Here is a 13,050-nt window from a genome sequence, read left to right as displayed (position 1 = left end):
CTGTAAAGTAAAAGTATAAACACACGTTTCCTCTCTGCAGCGGTAACATGGGCATTTTATTGTCCCTAGCAGAAAGCACGGAGCTCAAACAACTGCAACAAAGTGCCTTTTATTTCTGCAGACTCTGGGACAGATTCTTAGCTGGTGTAAATTGGCATAGGCCCAGCAACTTCCATGGATCTCCCCTGATTTATACTAGGTGAGAAGCTGTCTTGTGTCTTCAGTCACTGTAATTTCCCAGTTCAGACTGATGGACGATGGTGACCTACTTCCAGAAWATCTGGAGCATCAAGCTTTGCCTCTGGTTTGTTAGAATCGCTGCCTGCTGCCATTATTTAAAAGCTTCAGTTCTGCCTCACTTTGGCCCAAATACCTYCTCCCACAATATGAGCTTGTCGTAAATACAAGGAAAGAAAATACAATGTAAAGGGAACCTTTAAGATAGTTATTTTATGAGTGAGTTTCTCCTTAGTGGAGAAATGTGTCCAAAGATGATAGCTTACAACACCCAGAGATATGATGTGCTGTAAATAAAATTCATCCTTACAGCAGCCACAGTAAAATACAGTAAAGGCTTCATCCTCCTGTGACAGTGGTTTTTAATACCTGTCCACCATGCAGTTGTCTTACAGTAAGGCTAGAAAGAGTGAGAAGAGAATCAGAGTCTTAACTGGTTGCTGCAAAGGATTCGTGATGAGTCTCTCAGCACCTCGCTGTCCAAACTTTGTTTGACAGGGGTGCTGGACACATTTATGTCCATATTTAGGTACCATTTGCGGGCTTGAGGTTCAGTTGGCTTGTAGGGTGGCATAGGGTGACTCCTGAAATAGCAGGGAGCAACTTCAGGAGGACTTTGGGGCTATGCCTTGACTTCCAGCCCATAAGGACAGGGTAGAAAAGGGACAGCTAGCTCTGAGTGACCATCTGTGTCAATGTGATGCAAGAGCCCCACCATGCTAATATGCCAGCTTATGTCTTGGAAACTGCCAAGCTGTCAACATGGTGTTTGCAACCTAATTAGCCTACCTCTCTCCAGGCCATAATTAGCTCAGGTGCAATCGTAGCCTGGCGTGGCTGTGCTGCTTCCCATTCTGGAGATAGCCGATGGATCTGTGCACAGCAGCACGCTGCATAGCCCAGGTGTCACCCGGAGCATTTCCTGGGATGCCGGTGTATGTTAATGACAACATCCAGTGGGGAGAACTCTGAGGAAAAGATTGGATGTTGGTGTATTTGCAAGGAGGCTGGGAGACGTGATGGTTTCCTGTCAGCCCTCTCCTAAGCACTTGTTTCTGTGGGGAAATGGATATGCGCAGGCCATTGCTGTTCTTGTCTGTCTTCTTTCCTTTTGTCTTTAAGTCCTTCTCAGGCCTTGGATGGAGCTTGGTGGAGCTCAGCGTTGATCTCGGGAAGAACCTGGTGCGTTCTGCGTTCGGCTAGATAATCAGCGTAAAGCAGAGCATTAGGAGGAAAGCATTGCAGATGAGTGTTTGCTTACTTATGCAGCATCTTAAGTTTTCTGCATGTTATTGGGAAATATAATCCAATTACGACTGAGTGGGGTATTTTGGTACGGTGGTGCCCATGGAAACGCAACATAAGTGCAAAGAAGAGTGGTGAAGGAATCCGGGGGGGCACTGGGCTAGCGGTACACTCAGCAGCTCGAGCATGCAGCCCTGCCGGCACGGGCAGGGGAGGGTGCCTACTCCTCRGCCTGCCGCCTTGCCTTGCCGTGCCGTGTGATTGCTTTCAGGAGAGGTACGCTCCAGCAGGGAGAGAGCCGGCAGCGCGGCTCCGCAGTGCGTGGCGTAGCCTGAGACAAGCTCTGCTGGGTGAGCTAAAGTGCGCTTCCAGGAAAGCGAGGCAGGGGAGCCTGCGGACGCCTGATCCCGGGCAAAAATATCTGGCAGGGGGCCTAACCTGAGAGCAAGAACTGCTTTGCTGCTTTGAGCAGAGTTTCTGGTGGATGAGAGTGATGCTGCAGCCCGTGGGGTGCACGTTGGTGGAGGAAGCTGAGTGGCCGGAGSCCGGCTGCTGCGTGAGAGCCAGGGTACGTTCCTAGGCCACTTCCAGGCAATCACTGGGCAATGGAGCCCATGCTGAGCGGCATCCTGCGTCCAGGCATGCCCAGCTGGTATTTGGCTACTATCTTTAACTGGTTGACTGCTGGGCTGTGCTGATTTACACCAGAGCCTGGACTGCAGCAGATGCGTGCTCTGCTCTGGCCTGCCTCTGCTCCCACCAGAGCTGGTGGTAAAGTCCAGCCAAGGTCAGTGGGAACGGCGTGGCTGGCAAGCTTCAGCTTTTGGGGGTGTCTGTGGGGAAAGAGTAGATTTAATGCCTTCCCCCCTAAACAAAAGGTTTGTGGTCCAACTTATTCTCGACATTGCTTTGCTTTGGGGCTTGCTTCTTCCTTTCAGTAGGCTGCCTGCTCCTTCAGCAGAAAATGAAGCTCCTTCCTAAATGAACTCAGCTCCTTCTTGGTTGCCTTTTGTTTTGACACTCGGGAGACGGCAGATTTAKAGACCTTCCTGAGTCGTAAGTTCATTTTCTTCTTTTATTTACCTTTCACTGCAGCCTATTCCGAGTGAGATCTCATTCTGCCTCCGAGCAGGGCTGACCTGCCAAGAGGAGCTCATCCATAAATCTTTCCTTCCTTTTTCTTTCTTTCCAAAACAGAATTAGCTGAATTTGCCTAGGAGGAAAACTCTTCTGCCATTGCCGGCAGTCAAACAGTGCAATTAATTAGTGCTTTCCCTTTTCTCTTCCCTCTAGTCTGTGTCTGCCGGGTTTGAGAATAAGCCAAAAAGGAGGGAGGAAAAGAAGGACAAAAGATTTGTTTGAAGTATTTATTTTTAATTAAAACTTTTGCAATGCGATCCGGTACAGTGGTGGTGTAGCTATTGCATCATACCCAGTGGTCATAAGAAGTTTAATCAAAACCTCCCAGCAGCTGAGCGGAGCTGGCTTCAGGCTGGTCTGATGAAAATCAAGCGTTCTCCATTCCTGCTCATGGATCTGGAGCCGGAGCCGGTGCGGGGAGCCCTGAGTCTTTGCCCCTTCTGTTCACACCTGTAGAAAGTGGTTGTAAAAGGCCGACACGCTGCAAATCTGGGACATGGGCTTGCTTTGACTAGGGAGAATTCACATTCCTGGTTGAAACCTCCTGGAGAAAATGGGAGAAATTCTCCGTCCCTCTTCGTGGTGCCAGTGCTGAAAAACGAAATCTCTGAATATTTAGATYATGTTACATTCTGGGACAAATATTTTCCATTTGGGGATATTTTATGTTTGGGAAACAGGAGTCCAGGGTTCTAGAACGGCGTGGCTTGAGCAAGGCAATTTATTTCAAGGTGAGACGTGGTCAGTGCCTTGTGCACTAGGAGCTGGTCTAATATTTGTTGTATGGAGACTGCCAACAGGGCCCGGTTTAAATAACAAAACAAAACATTTTCAGATCCTTAGAAAATACTCTGCAGATTCAGTGTCCTTTTTATTTTTAGGTCTTGGGTAGTTTAAGGGTAACATCTGGCTGTTTGGTTGCTAGTAGAGCTGGACAGAACTAAGAGCTTTTTCACTGCTTGAAATTGAGGGGTTTTTTAATGCTTAAGAAAGTAACAACAGGAAAACTTCTGTTGATTAAGCATTGCTTCCTCAGTTGTGCATGGTATGAAATACGGATTCTAGTACTAATGCTTCCCAAGTTATCTGACAGCAAAGCTGGCCTGGGATTACCTTAAATTTCAGAACAGGGTAATTAAGAATATTCTAAGAGATAAAATCAGAGCTTTCCTGTACAAAAACACATGGTAAGAGACCATCCTTCTTAGGAAGAGCGTCAGGACCTGCTGAATCTTAAACCAGTGACTTAACCATTGGGCTGTGCCRCCTCTTGATAGTTTGGGGTTGGGAACCTTTAATCATTTTTTAAGTGGGTTGCCAGGGTAGCGAATTAATTCTTCATTTTCTGGCTCATGTGAACTGCTTTTTGGTTTCCAAGGGCGAAAGGACAGTGAGTCAGAATTAGAAAAGGCGCTCGGACAATGATGTGAGCGTACATGTTCAGCTGAAACCCTTCTGAAAGGCAGGAACGGAACGGAAGAACGCTTCGGTGCCGTTTCTTGCYGTTTTGGGAGACGGAGCATGTCACAACAGTGCTGAGCAGACACGAGCCTTTGCCAGCATTTAATTTGTTGAAGATTAAAAAATTGTTCCATTCTCACAATAACGTGTCAGTCTAGAAACACCTTTGAACTCTGGGGGATGTGAAATTTAGATCTAGCCTTAGATCTTGTGGAGTTTGGAATCCAGGGCTATCGCAGGGTGAGAACTGTCTGGCTGGTTTAAGGGGAGTCATATTAATAGTGTACCTAGACACAACGGACTGGCTCAACTTCACGTACCTTTGAACTTTGGGGTAACTAGATCTGGACCAGGACCCTGTGCTTGAGCTTTTTTCATTACAAACTAGATGCTAGCTAGTGAAGTCCAGTTGCTGCACCTTTACACAGTCGCGTGGACCAACTCACAGAGCCTTATTCTCTTATTTGTGTTTTTTATTTTGTTTTTGTTGTTTTTGCATGCCAGGAGTTTCTAAAAACATTTCGTACTTTGTTCTCTTCAACTCCTTTGAAAATTTCAGCTTGCTTTTCAGGCTGCTGTGTTGAGCTATTTTTGGTTTACAAATCTAACTAAGGGGAGACTTGGCTGCTAAAGCATTGCCCCCTTTCTGACCCGCAACTTTCCCAAGATAACATCTGCTTCCTTGAACCCCAGGTCTTTCTCAAAATGCTCTCCTTACTCTGTCCTACCCATCCTATGTCCTCGTCCGGCCAAGGGCAGAAAGCTGAGAAGTCTTGCATGCTGCCGGGCTGAACATCAGCTGATGCTTTCGTTATTTATGATCGTTTCTAAAAGCACTGTTGCAACTGTTGGGGTCAAACCATAAGCAAAGGCTTTTCTTAATGGTCACAACTGATAAGCAAATATAAGACACTCAGTGGCAAGAGCCTCACAAATCTATTCACCACCTGGAGCTCAAAGCAGCTCAGCAGTTGCAAAGCATTACTCGCACAGAAGTGCTGTAAGTGAGTAAGTGTCCTGACGTGGGCACCAAAAATAAGCACCTGCTGAGCTTTTCTGAGCATTTGGCCAGCTCGCAGCTGCTGGCTGCTGAACGCTTTGGAAAAAGTATCCTTCATTCAGGTGCTCGACACTTGAAAATCTGGACCAGTGTCATCTGCTTCTCTAATAACTAACCGCCTCTTTACTCTGCAAGTATAGCTGAGTTAAAGCTGCTGGTTCTGGAAGGAGGGAAGTGGTCCCGCCTTGCTGGTCCTATCTGGTTAGGAGAGGAGTAGCCTGAAGAGACTTTCCTCTCTTGGATGGAGGCAAACCTCAAGCTCTGGGACCACTGAAGCTCCCCTTCCCCCCYCCACTGCGCAGTCCCACATGCTGCTACCACGGCATGCAGGAGAGCAAATATCCCTGATTGCTCTGATATCAAATACCCTTTGCTGACGTCCCTTGAAGAGAGTCCCTCGTAAAATGCTTTTCTCCAGGGGTTTCAGTCACTCGGAGCCTTGCYGGGATTTCTGAGCTCTGGTGATTTATTAGCCCTTAGCAAGCTTGTGGTTCCTGGAGAGCCCTGCTGGAAACAGGCAGGGGTACAAGGGTAAAAGTATCAGTTAACCAGCGAACTGGTGCCAAAAGCCACCCATATGCAAGGACAGGAGTGGGCTTTCAGGCCCTGAGACAGGGCTTGGAGAATGAAGCCTGCAGGGAGCAGGGGCTGTGTTCAGCAGACGGGAAGGTATGAACCCAGCCCCCTAACAGCAGGGTAAGGGTATAGTAAGACTAGACCTGCTCCTTAACGGCATATGGGCTGGGGCTTCAGTTTTCAGTCTCCTGATTGAGAGCTGGTTGGGACTGGGATCCTTGAAGCTTGTTTTCTTGCAGTCTATCTGCAATAGCCTCCATGAAGCAGAGCAGTAATGCAGAAGGGCTAGATCTTAAGACTGCTGCAAAACACAGACTGTCAATGCACCTAGTCTTTTGTCCAGGAACGTCCCTTATGGTGGAGGTGACTTCAGGCTTCCTGCTTAAAACTCTTGCTCTGGGGGTGATCCCCRAGAAGGGAAGGGGGGCGTTGGCTCTTTCAGGCCACTTTGGGTGAAATAGAATGAAGAGGTTTGTTCCAGTGGTGGGTTTGCTTTGCCTTTCCCATCCCRCAGTGACAGACTCTAATTGCAGCAGGTACCTGCCGAGAGGATCTAAATTAAGGAAGCAGGATCATTTAGTACCTTCTGTGTAACTGGCTGCTATCAGTGAGGGCAGAATTAGAGGTGGAGTAAAGCAAAGGGCAGCTCTCTGCCCTGATTTATGCTCTTCAAGCTGTCACTGRGGTTGTAAATCAAGGCAGAATTTGGCCCAGGTTACTTGCTGACACTGTAGATCAGCACAGTCATCAGTTGGAAAAAAAAAATCCACAGAAAGAAAATACAGATACATTTTACACAAGTCAGAGGTTGGCTAAGCGATTCTGATCTCATCTCTCATGTAATTCCTGGGTGGTTTAAATGGTATAATTTAATGGAAATGTTTTGATTTTTGGTGTTAYAAACATGGAGGAGAAAACAAGGTTTAAGTAGTACCCAGTGTGCTGAGATGTAGAGTGTATTGGCAACAGTTTTCCAAGCTTGCTTTGTAAGTGGCTGGATTTTGCACATAGCTATAGTGGTTATGGGGGGAAGAGATAGTCMACAAGCTGCACGATTCTTTGATGTATCCTGTGCACTACTGCTTTCCGGAGACTTAACTTATGAGSCCACATCCCTTTATTCTGGGGAACAGGGTAAGAAATACGGGTCATCAGCAGGCCAAAGTGGCAACACCTTTCTTTTACTGGTGACGAATTACTCACCAAAATAGACACATTGAGGTCTATAGATCATTATTTTCATTAGTGGTGATCTCACATTAAGAGTTTCCCAATCTGGCCTGCTGGTGTCATATGTTCCCTTTCACAGCACCATTTATCTGAAGATCTCAAAATATCTTATTTAAATGTATGTACAGTAAGCTTTAATCCATGTTTTACCACCAGTGAAGTAGGTAAGGATTGTTTCCCTATTGCAAATGAGGTAAACTGAGGTACAGAGCAAGAAAGTGACTTGCCCAAGACTCTAAGTTGGTTGCCAAATTGTTTATAGTGCATCTTRCAATGAGTGTACATTTTCCATACGTGGTCCTATTTAATTTCAGAGGTTTAAAGGGATATTTCATTTCCTGGGGCTAAGACTGATCAGAAATCTGTCCCTAGCTGTGAATTTAGAAGGTCTGATGTGAAACAGGTCTTCCTCTAGCATTTGGRAATGTTTAAATTTGTCATCCCAGACTGGCCCTGACCTGAAAGGATTGGAGCAGAACTTCAGGTGTGTTTTTAGGGCTGGTACCRACTGGTTGGTATAAGATGTAGAGTTAAGAGTTGGTGGAAAAAATCTACTTCTAAGCTACTCGTCCTCATCTACCTGTATGGTCAATGGGGTCAGTACAGACAGCAGAGGATAAAAATGCCAAAGTTATCTCCTAGAGGATAAGATGAACTGTGCTTTGAACTTCATGGTCTTTTGCCTGCAAAGGGAAACTAGGGAACGATTTCAAGTGAACCCTGTCCTGGTGTCAGTGGAGAAGCAGAGTTGCATGGACGGGGACAGATTTCATCTTGTTTACTCTGAGTTAATTTCTTGGGGTAGTTAGATGGATGATTTCAGTGGTGTGTGTTAAAACAACTCCTAAAGAAGGCTATGGAAATGCAGGTAGAAGCAGTCCTTCCTTTCCCTGTGCTAGGAGAACGCACACTAGGCGAGTCTCTCCCCAAGAAGGTTAAACACACTCACAGTTTGGGGGAGAAGACAGGTCCAGAGACAGGAATTTACTTGGTCATATAACCTGTGGTCATATAACATGTGAATGCAGAGCCAGGAAGGTATTCCCCTCTCCACACTCCCACTCCAGAGCTCCCATTTACTTAACCATATTGCCACTGAACTGGCCTTTATCCACCTCTGTTTCCTTCCCTGCCAGGGTCCCCTTCTCTGAGGGCATATCCTCTCATCTCCGTCATCACCAGGCAGCCCTCCGTGGTCCCTCACCTCGTCCCAGCAGCCACCAGCTCCCGGGTGTCACCAGTCCAGGCCTCTTCGGGGACTGCCAGCTCGGAGGCACCRGCCAGTGAGACCCATGCCAGCAGCGAGTCGGAGGCAGAACAGCCCACACCTCGGTTGAAAAAGCCACGCCGGAGTAGAACCATCTTCACGGAGCTCCAGCTGATGGGCTTAGAGAAGAAATTCCAGAAGCAGAAGTATCTGTCTACCCCAGACAGGTAGGGGTTTGCTGGGCTGGGGAGGGAGATGCAAGCTGTCCATCACAGAGCAGATTCTCTACTATCCACACCTCCTGGAGTCATTTTTGCCTTGCAGGATGTACGTGACTTCTTCCAGGAAACGTTCTGGTTCCCTGCCATTACCTTAGCAGTCCCTTTGAATATTCACTGTCAGCTTTGAGCATTAGTTGCCTTTCTGTCATTTGGGAACACCACCAACAGTGACTGATTGATGTGAGGGACAGTCAGACCACATCTCGTGCTCTTCTGTAGCTCACTTCTGTTCCTTTCAAACCCGGGACAGCCAGGCCTGGGAGAAATTGGCTTTGGGTGGCTATAAATCCTGCTTAGAAAGGAGTGGGAGAAAAGTTTCTTACGCTAGAAAAAGGAGCAAGAGCAAAAGGGCTGCTCCAGCCCTGCTCAGCTGTTCCCCAGGGTGACTTCACCTCTCTGCATCTCAGTGTCATTTTGGGACTGCAAGGCTCTATTACTGCTCTTTGCAAAAAAGTATTGGATTTATCTATTAAAAGACAAGCCAGTTCCTAGGGACTACTTGGTGCCAAAGCCACAAAGGAAAAAAGGAGAGGTTTTATTTGTTTTCAAGTATTTGAATCACACTCTCCAAATCTAAATTACAAGAAAAAAATTGGCCAGTTCCTACTAAGTTGGAAACACAGCGTTTGAGAAGTTCACCACACCTGGAACTCCACAGATGCCACTGACATGATATTTAAATTTGTTTTGAGGATCAGCACTCTCTGCACATGCTCTCTGTCACCAAAGCTAAAGGCCAGAGCTAGGTCCAAATTCACAGGCAAGACCAGACCCTCGGTCTCCTGCAGTTCCAGAGTTCCTAATGCTCCTGTGCTGCCTCCTCACAGCTTCACAAAACTACACGGATGACACAGTTGATGAAGCACTCAGGGCTGTTAAATTAATTTAGAGGTATGACTGTTCCTTGGCTTTGTTCATTTTCAAGACCGATGAGCAATTCCTGTCTGGGCACCACTTCCCCTCTCGTTCTGTTTGTTTCCCCCGGTTCCTAGGCAATGCTGGTTGTGTTAATGTGTGTGGCAAGGGATTGTAACTGGTAGCAGGTAATCAAAGTGTGATAAGACATGGGCGCTAAGGCAAGAGTTAGTCAAGCAGTGTTTTTCTGTGTGAACTCATGGCTAGACACGTGGTGGTGAAGCAATGGGTTGTTATTTGCGTTCACTCCTGCAGCTTTTGGCTGGACACAAGATTGTAATGCTTAGAGGGCAACTGGAGCACCTGGCTTAATAGCAGCAAGGGAGTGCAGTAGGATGGGATGATGTGTGGGATAGATTGTGCTTTGCACGTAGCATCTTTAACTCAATGGGACTATCTCACAGACATTGTGCAGTGGCATAGGCAGCAGGCACACTGAGCCTGCAGGTCCACAGTGAATCCAAAGCAGGAAAAAGCATGAATCCATGAGTGAGTGAGGAGTGAGGGCTGGTGTGGGGTGTGTAGGTGTTTGTAAATATAAGAGTCTGTCTGACTGTCCTAGAAGCCCAGCTGAAACAAAAGTTTTATTATGAAAAACTTGGCCTTGACTAATGTGTTTCCCCATCCAAGGGCTGAGAAATATTTGCCAGAAAGTTCACACAATCCAGAACACCTTGGAATGTGACTCTGCGTTTGAGCTGTCCCACCTGCAGGTCTTGCATGCACAGCACTTGCCCAGCTTTGCTGAGACCTTCCAACTCCATCCATTGTGCAACTCCACTACAACACCACCAGAGGCACGTGCTGTCACCTGTGGGGTAGGGTAAAGGGTTACGCTGGGCTGAATTTGCTTCATATCCTGGGTTTTAATATAGAAATAATGAATGGTTACAGATGAACTTCCACAGTTTGGAGATTTGTGGAGGATGAATCAGGTTTATGGTCTGTTTGCCACGTATACCCTTAAGCTAAACATGCAAATAATTTATAAGCATTTCTAATTACATATAGTAGCAGAATGCATTCAAAATTAATAGATTTAGATGTATCATAATTTCCTGAGAAGTGAAAAAGTATCCTAATCCTCATTATGTAGATAGAGAAGATGAAGTATGAGACAAAGATCAACAGTTTCAAAGGCAGACTGATGCTGGGTGTCTTGGTTCTCACGTGTTTGCTTCAGACACCGTAGACCTGTTTTTCAGGGATGTTGTGTGCTGGTAGCTCTCTGCTTCAAATATGAATGTGGAGTGTCAGCAGAGTACCATGGTCTTGTGTTTCAAGCAGGGCAGACAAACTTCTGAAACTTTTGGGCTTGCTCCTTTTCTCCAGTGGTCACAGAGGAGAAACGGGAACTGATGAGGTAGGCTGTTTCCCAGATGAGTGTGACGAACATCAGAATATTCTTAGTTCTTCCAGAAGAGCATTCATCTTTGCATCCTAAATACACAGTGGTTTACCGCTTCTCTCTGAACTGAAAACAACAGACTGGAGAAAGAAATAACCATCTTTTCTGCAGTCCCACCGTTGTATGTGCTTACAGTCAACCTGAGTTGGCTGCTCTGACATCTGGGCTCTTTTTGTGTTCTGTCAACTTATTTCAATGTCCATCTTGTCTCCTAGGCTGGACTTAGCCCAGTCATTGGGGCTGACTCAGCTCCAGGTGAAGACGTGGTACCAGAACCGTAGGATGAAGTGGAAGAAAATGGTAAGTGGTTCATTACCACTTGTCTGTGATCCTGAAAAACTGTTTTCAAAGGGACGGATTCTGAAGCTGAGCATAGTGTCAATGACCTGTGTCCATTTATACCAGAATTTTGTTTTATCCTTGCTCACTTTGCTGAGAAACGTACTTTTTCTTTTCTCTTTAAAAAAAGAAAAAGAAAAAAGAAAAAGAAAAAGCTTGCACTGCAGAATATGTGGTGGGCTGGAGGGACCATAGGCAGTAGGAGGAATATGAAGCAAAGCGATGAAAGAAGGTGGAACAGAACAGGGGGAAGAACCAAAAAGTATCCCGCTGCCCATCTGGGATTCCTGTGATCTTAATGCTTACAGGATTTGTTACATGTATAGACCAAAAAGATGATACTGCACCATGGAAACCAATGCAGTTTGGGGAGCTAATATCATTAATTCTTGCTTTTCATATCTCCTTTCACCTCTTTCGGATAGTCGCAGCTTTATGGGCCTTTTCTAGTTAAAATGCTTCTAGAAGGGACAACTGTCCAGTAAATCCTGTTGGGAACCATGATGCTATGACATTCGCCAGTGGAGATACTTATGTATTCCTACCTGAGAGAGGAGATGCAGTTTTGGACTGCATCGGAACTGCATTTCTCAATGTATCAGAGCTGCAGAAGTTAGCACCACTTAAAACAAATCTGAGGATGGCTTGGGGCAAGACCTTTGGATGGAAGTGTCCTGGTGCTGTAGTAATGGTGTGAAGGGAGAGGGAATTAAATGTAGAGTCAGACTCGCTCTTTTACACAGACCGGATGGGTCTCGTGTCTTTTAATGCAGGTGTTACAGGAAAAAAAAGGTTAAGGCTCTTTCAGAAGCCGAAGAGGACCTGGCAGAACAGGCAGAAAGAGGAAATCCTGGCTGAGGTTTATGACTGTTGTTACTTGGGCTTTGAATAAAACAAATTCTTAGGAAAGGAGCTGAATTTTGCATAAAAACCTTTTCTGTTTATAGTGTGGAGGACTGTGTACCTGGACTGTTTTTGGGCCTGCTGTAGGAACTGACTTAGAGACCTCCAGAATTTGGAGTGTCCTTCCTGGTATTGTTTGTATTTCCTATTATTTATACGAAATAATGGGTGAACTCACTCCATGAATGCAGGGCATTTCTATGAAACTGAAATGGTGCCCAAGTCACAGATGGACTCTGAGGTCCAGGCCGGACCTCATCCTGCTACTTAAAGGATGTCTTACACCAGTGGAGTTCAGACTGATCTTGACTGCAAATCTCTTTGCTCCAGGTGCTGAAAGGTGGACAGGAAGCTCCCACAAAGCCCAAAGGCCGTCCAAAGAAAAACTCCATTCCCACCTCGGAGGAAATCGAAGCAGAAGAGAAAATGAACAGCCAGGCTCAGAGTCAGGAGCTGGAGGGATCTCAAGCACCTGAGGAGCCTACATCAACAGAGGAGAAGCCAGGAGTCTCTTTGGAGTCAGAGAAGACTCCAGATCATATACCAGAGCCCTCCTCAGAGGAGACTACACCATTAAGTTAAAAGGGAAAGAAAAGGGAAAAAAGAAAAGTAAAAAAGAGAAAAGAGAAAAACGCAAACCAAATATATATATATGTGTGTATATATATATATATTTAAATATGTATGTAATTGCGTGTGTGTACATATATATATAAATATATATATATATATTTATATATATATGTAGACCTCTGTATGAGTCGAAAGCTTGGTCACTTTGTGCCTTTGGGAATCAGCCATGCTACGGTGGTACCAAGACATCCCGTGTGAGCGGTGAGGACCTGTCCCTCCGGCAGTGCATGTGAGCCTTCCCCGCAGATAGTGACGGAGGCCTGGACACATTTCCAGAGCAAACTGCGTCTAGAAACCTGAGATGGCCCCTGGCGAATAATGGAGAAGGCCAGGGCTCTTTCCACGCTGCGGGAGGCAATGTGTAGTGCTATGACTGTGTTGGAGGTGTTCRCTTGACTTTATCCTTGCCTTTTAA

The 13,050-nt window shown here is 46.1% G+C and overlaps 1 protein-coding gene across 1 annotated transcript in view; it reads left to right on the top strand.

Moving 5' to 3' along the window:
* The window catches only part of BARX2 (BARX homeobox 2), a 36,535-nt gene extending 23,932 nt beyond the window's left edge, over window positions 1-12,603 (top strand). Inside the window, exons 2-4 of the mRNA XM_026071762.1 lie at window positions 8,086-8,383; window positions 10,976-11,060; window positions 12,333-12,603. Of these exons, the coding sequence (XP_025927547.1) occupies window positions 8,086-8,383; window positions 10,976-11,060; window positions 12,333-12,584 (635 nt within the window). The 3' untranslated portion in view covers window positions 12,585-12,603. The remainder of the gene's footprint in view (window positions 1-8,085; window positions 8,384-10,975; window positions 11,061-12,332) is intronic.
* The last annotated feature ends 447 nt before the right edge of the window (window positions 12,604-13,050 follow it).

Source organism: Apteryx rowi, unplaced genomic scaffold, assembly GCF_003343035.1.
Source record: "Apteryx rowi isolate R43461 unplaced genomic scaffold, aptRow1 scaffold_33, whole genome shotgun sequence".
Taxonomy (NCBI): domain Eukaryota; kingdom Metazoa; phylum Chordata; class Aves; order Apterygiformes; family Apterygidae; genus Apteryx; species Apteryx rowi.
The sequence above is the reverse complement of the archived record's forward strand: the minus strand, read 5'-3'. Positions and strand labels throughout refer to the sequence as shown.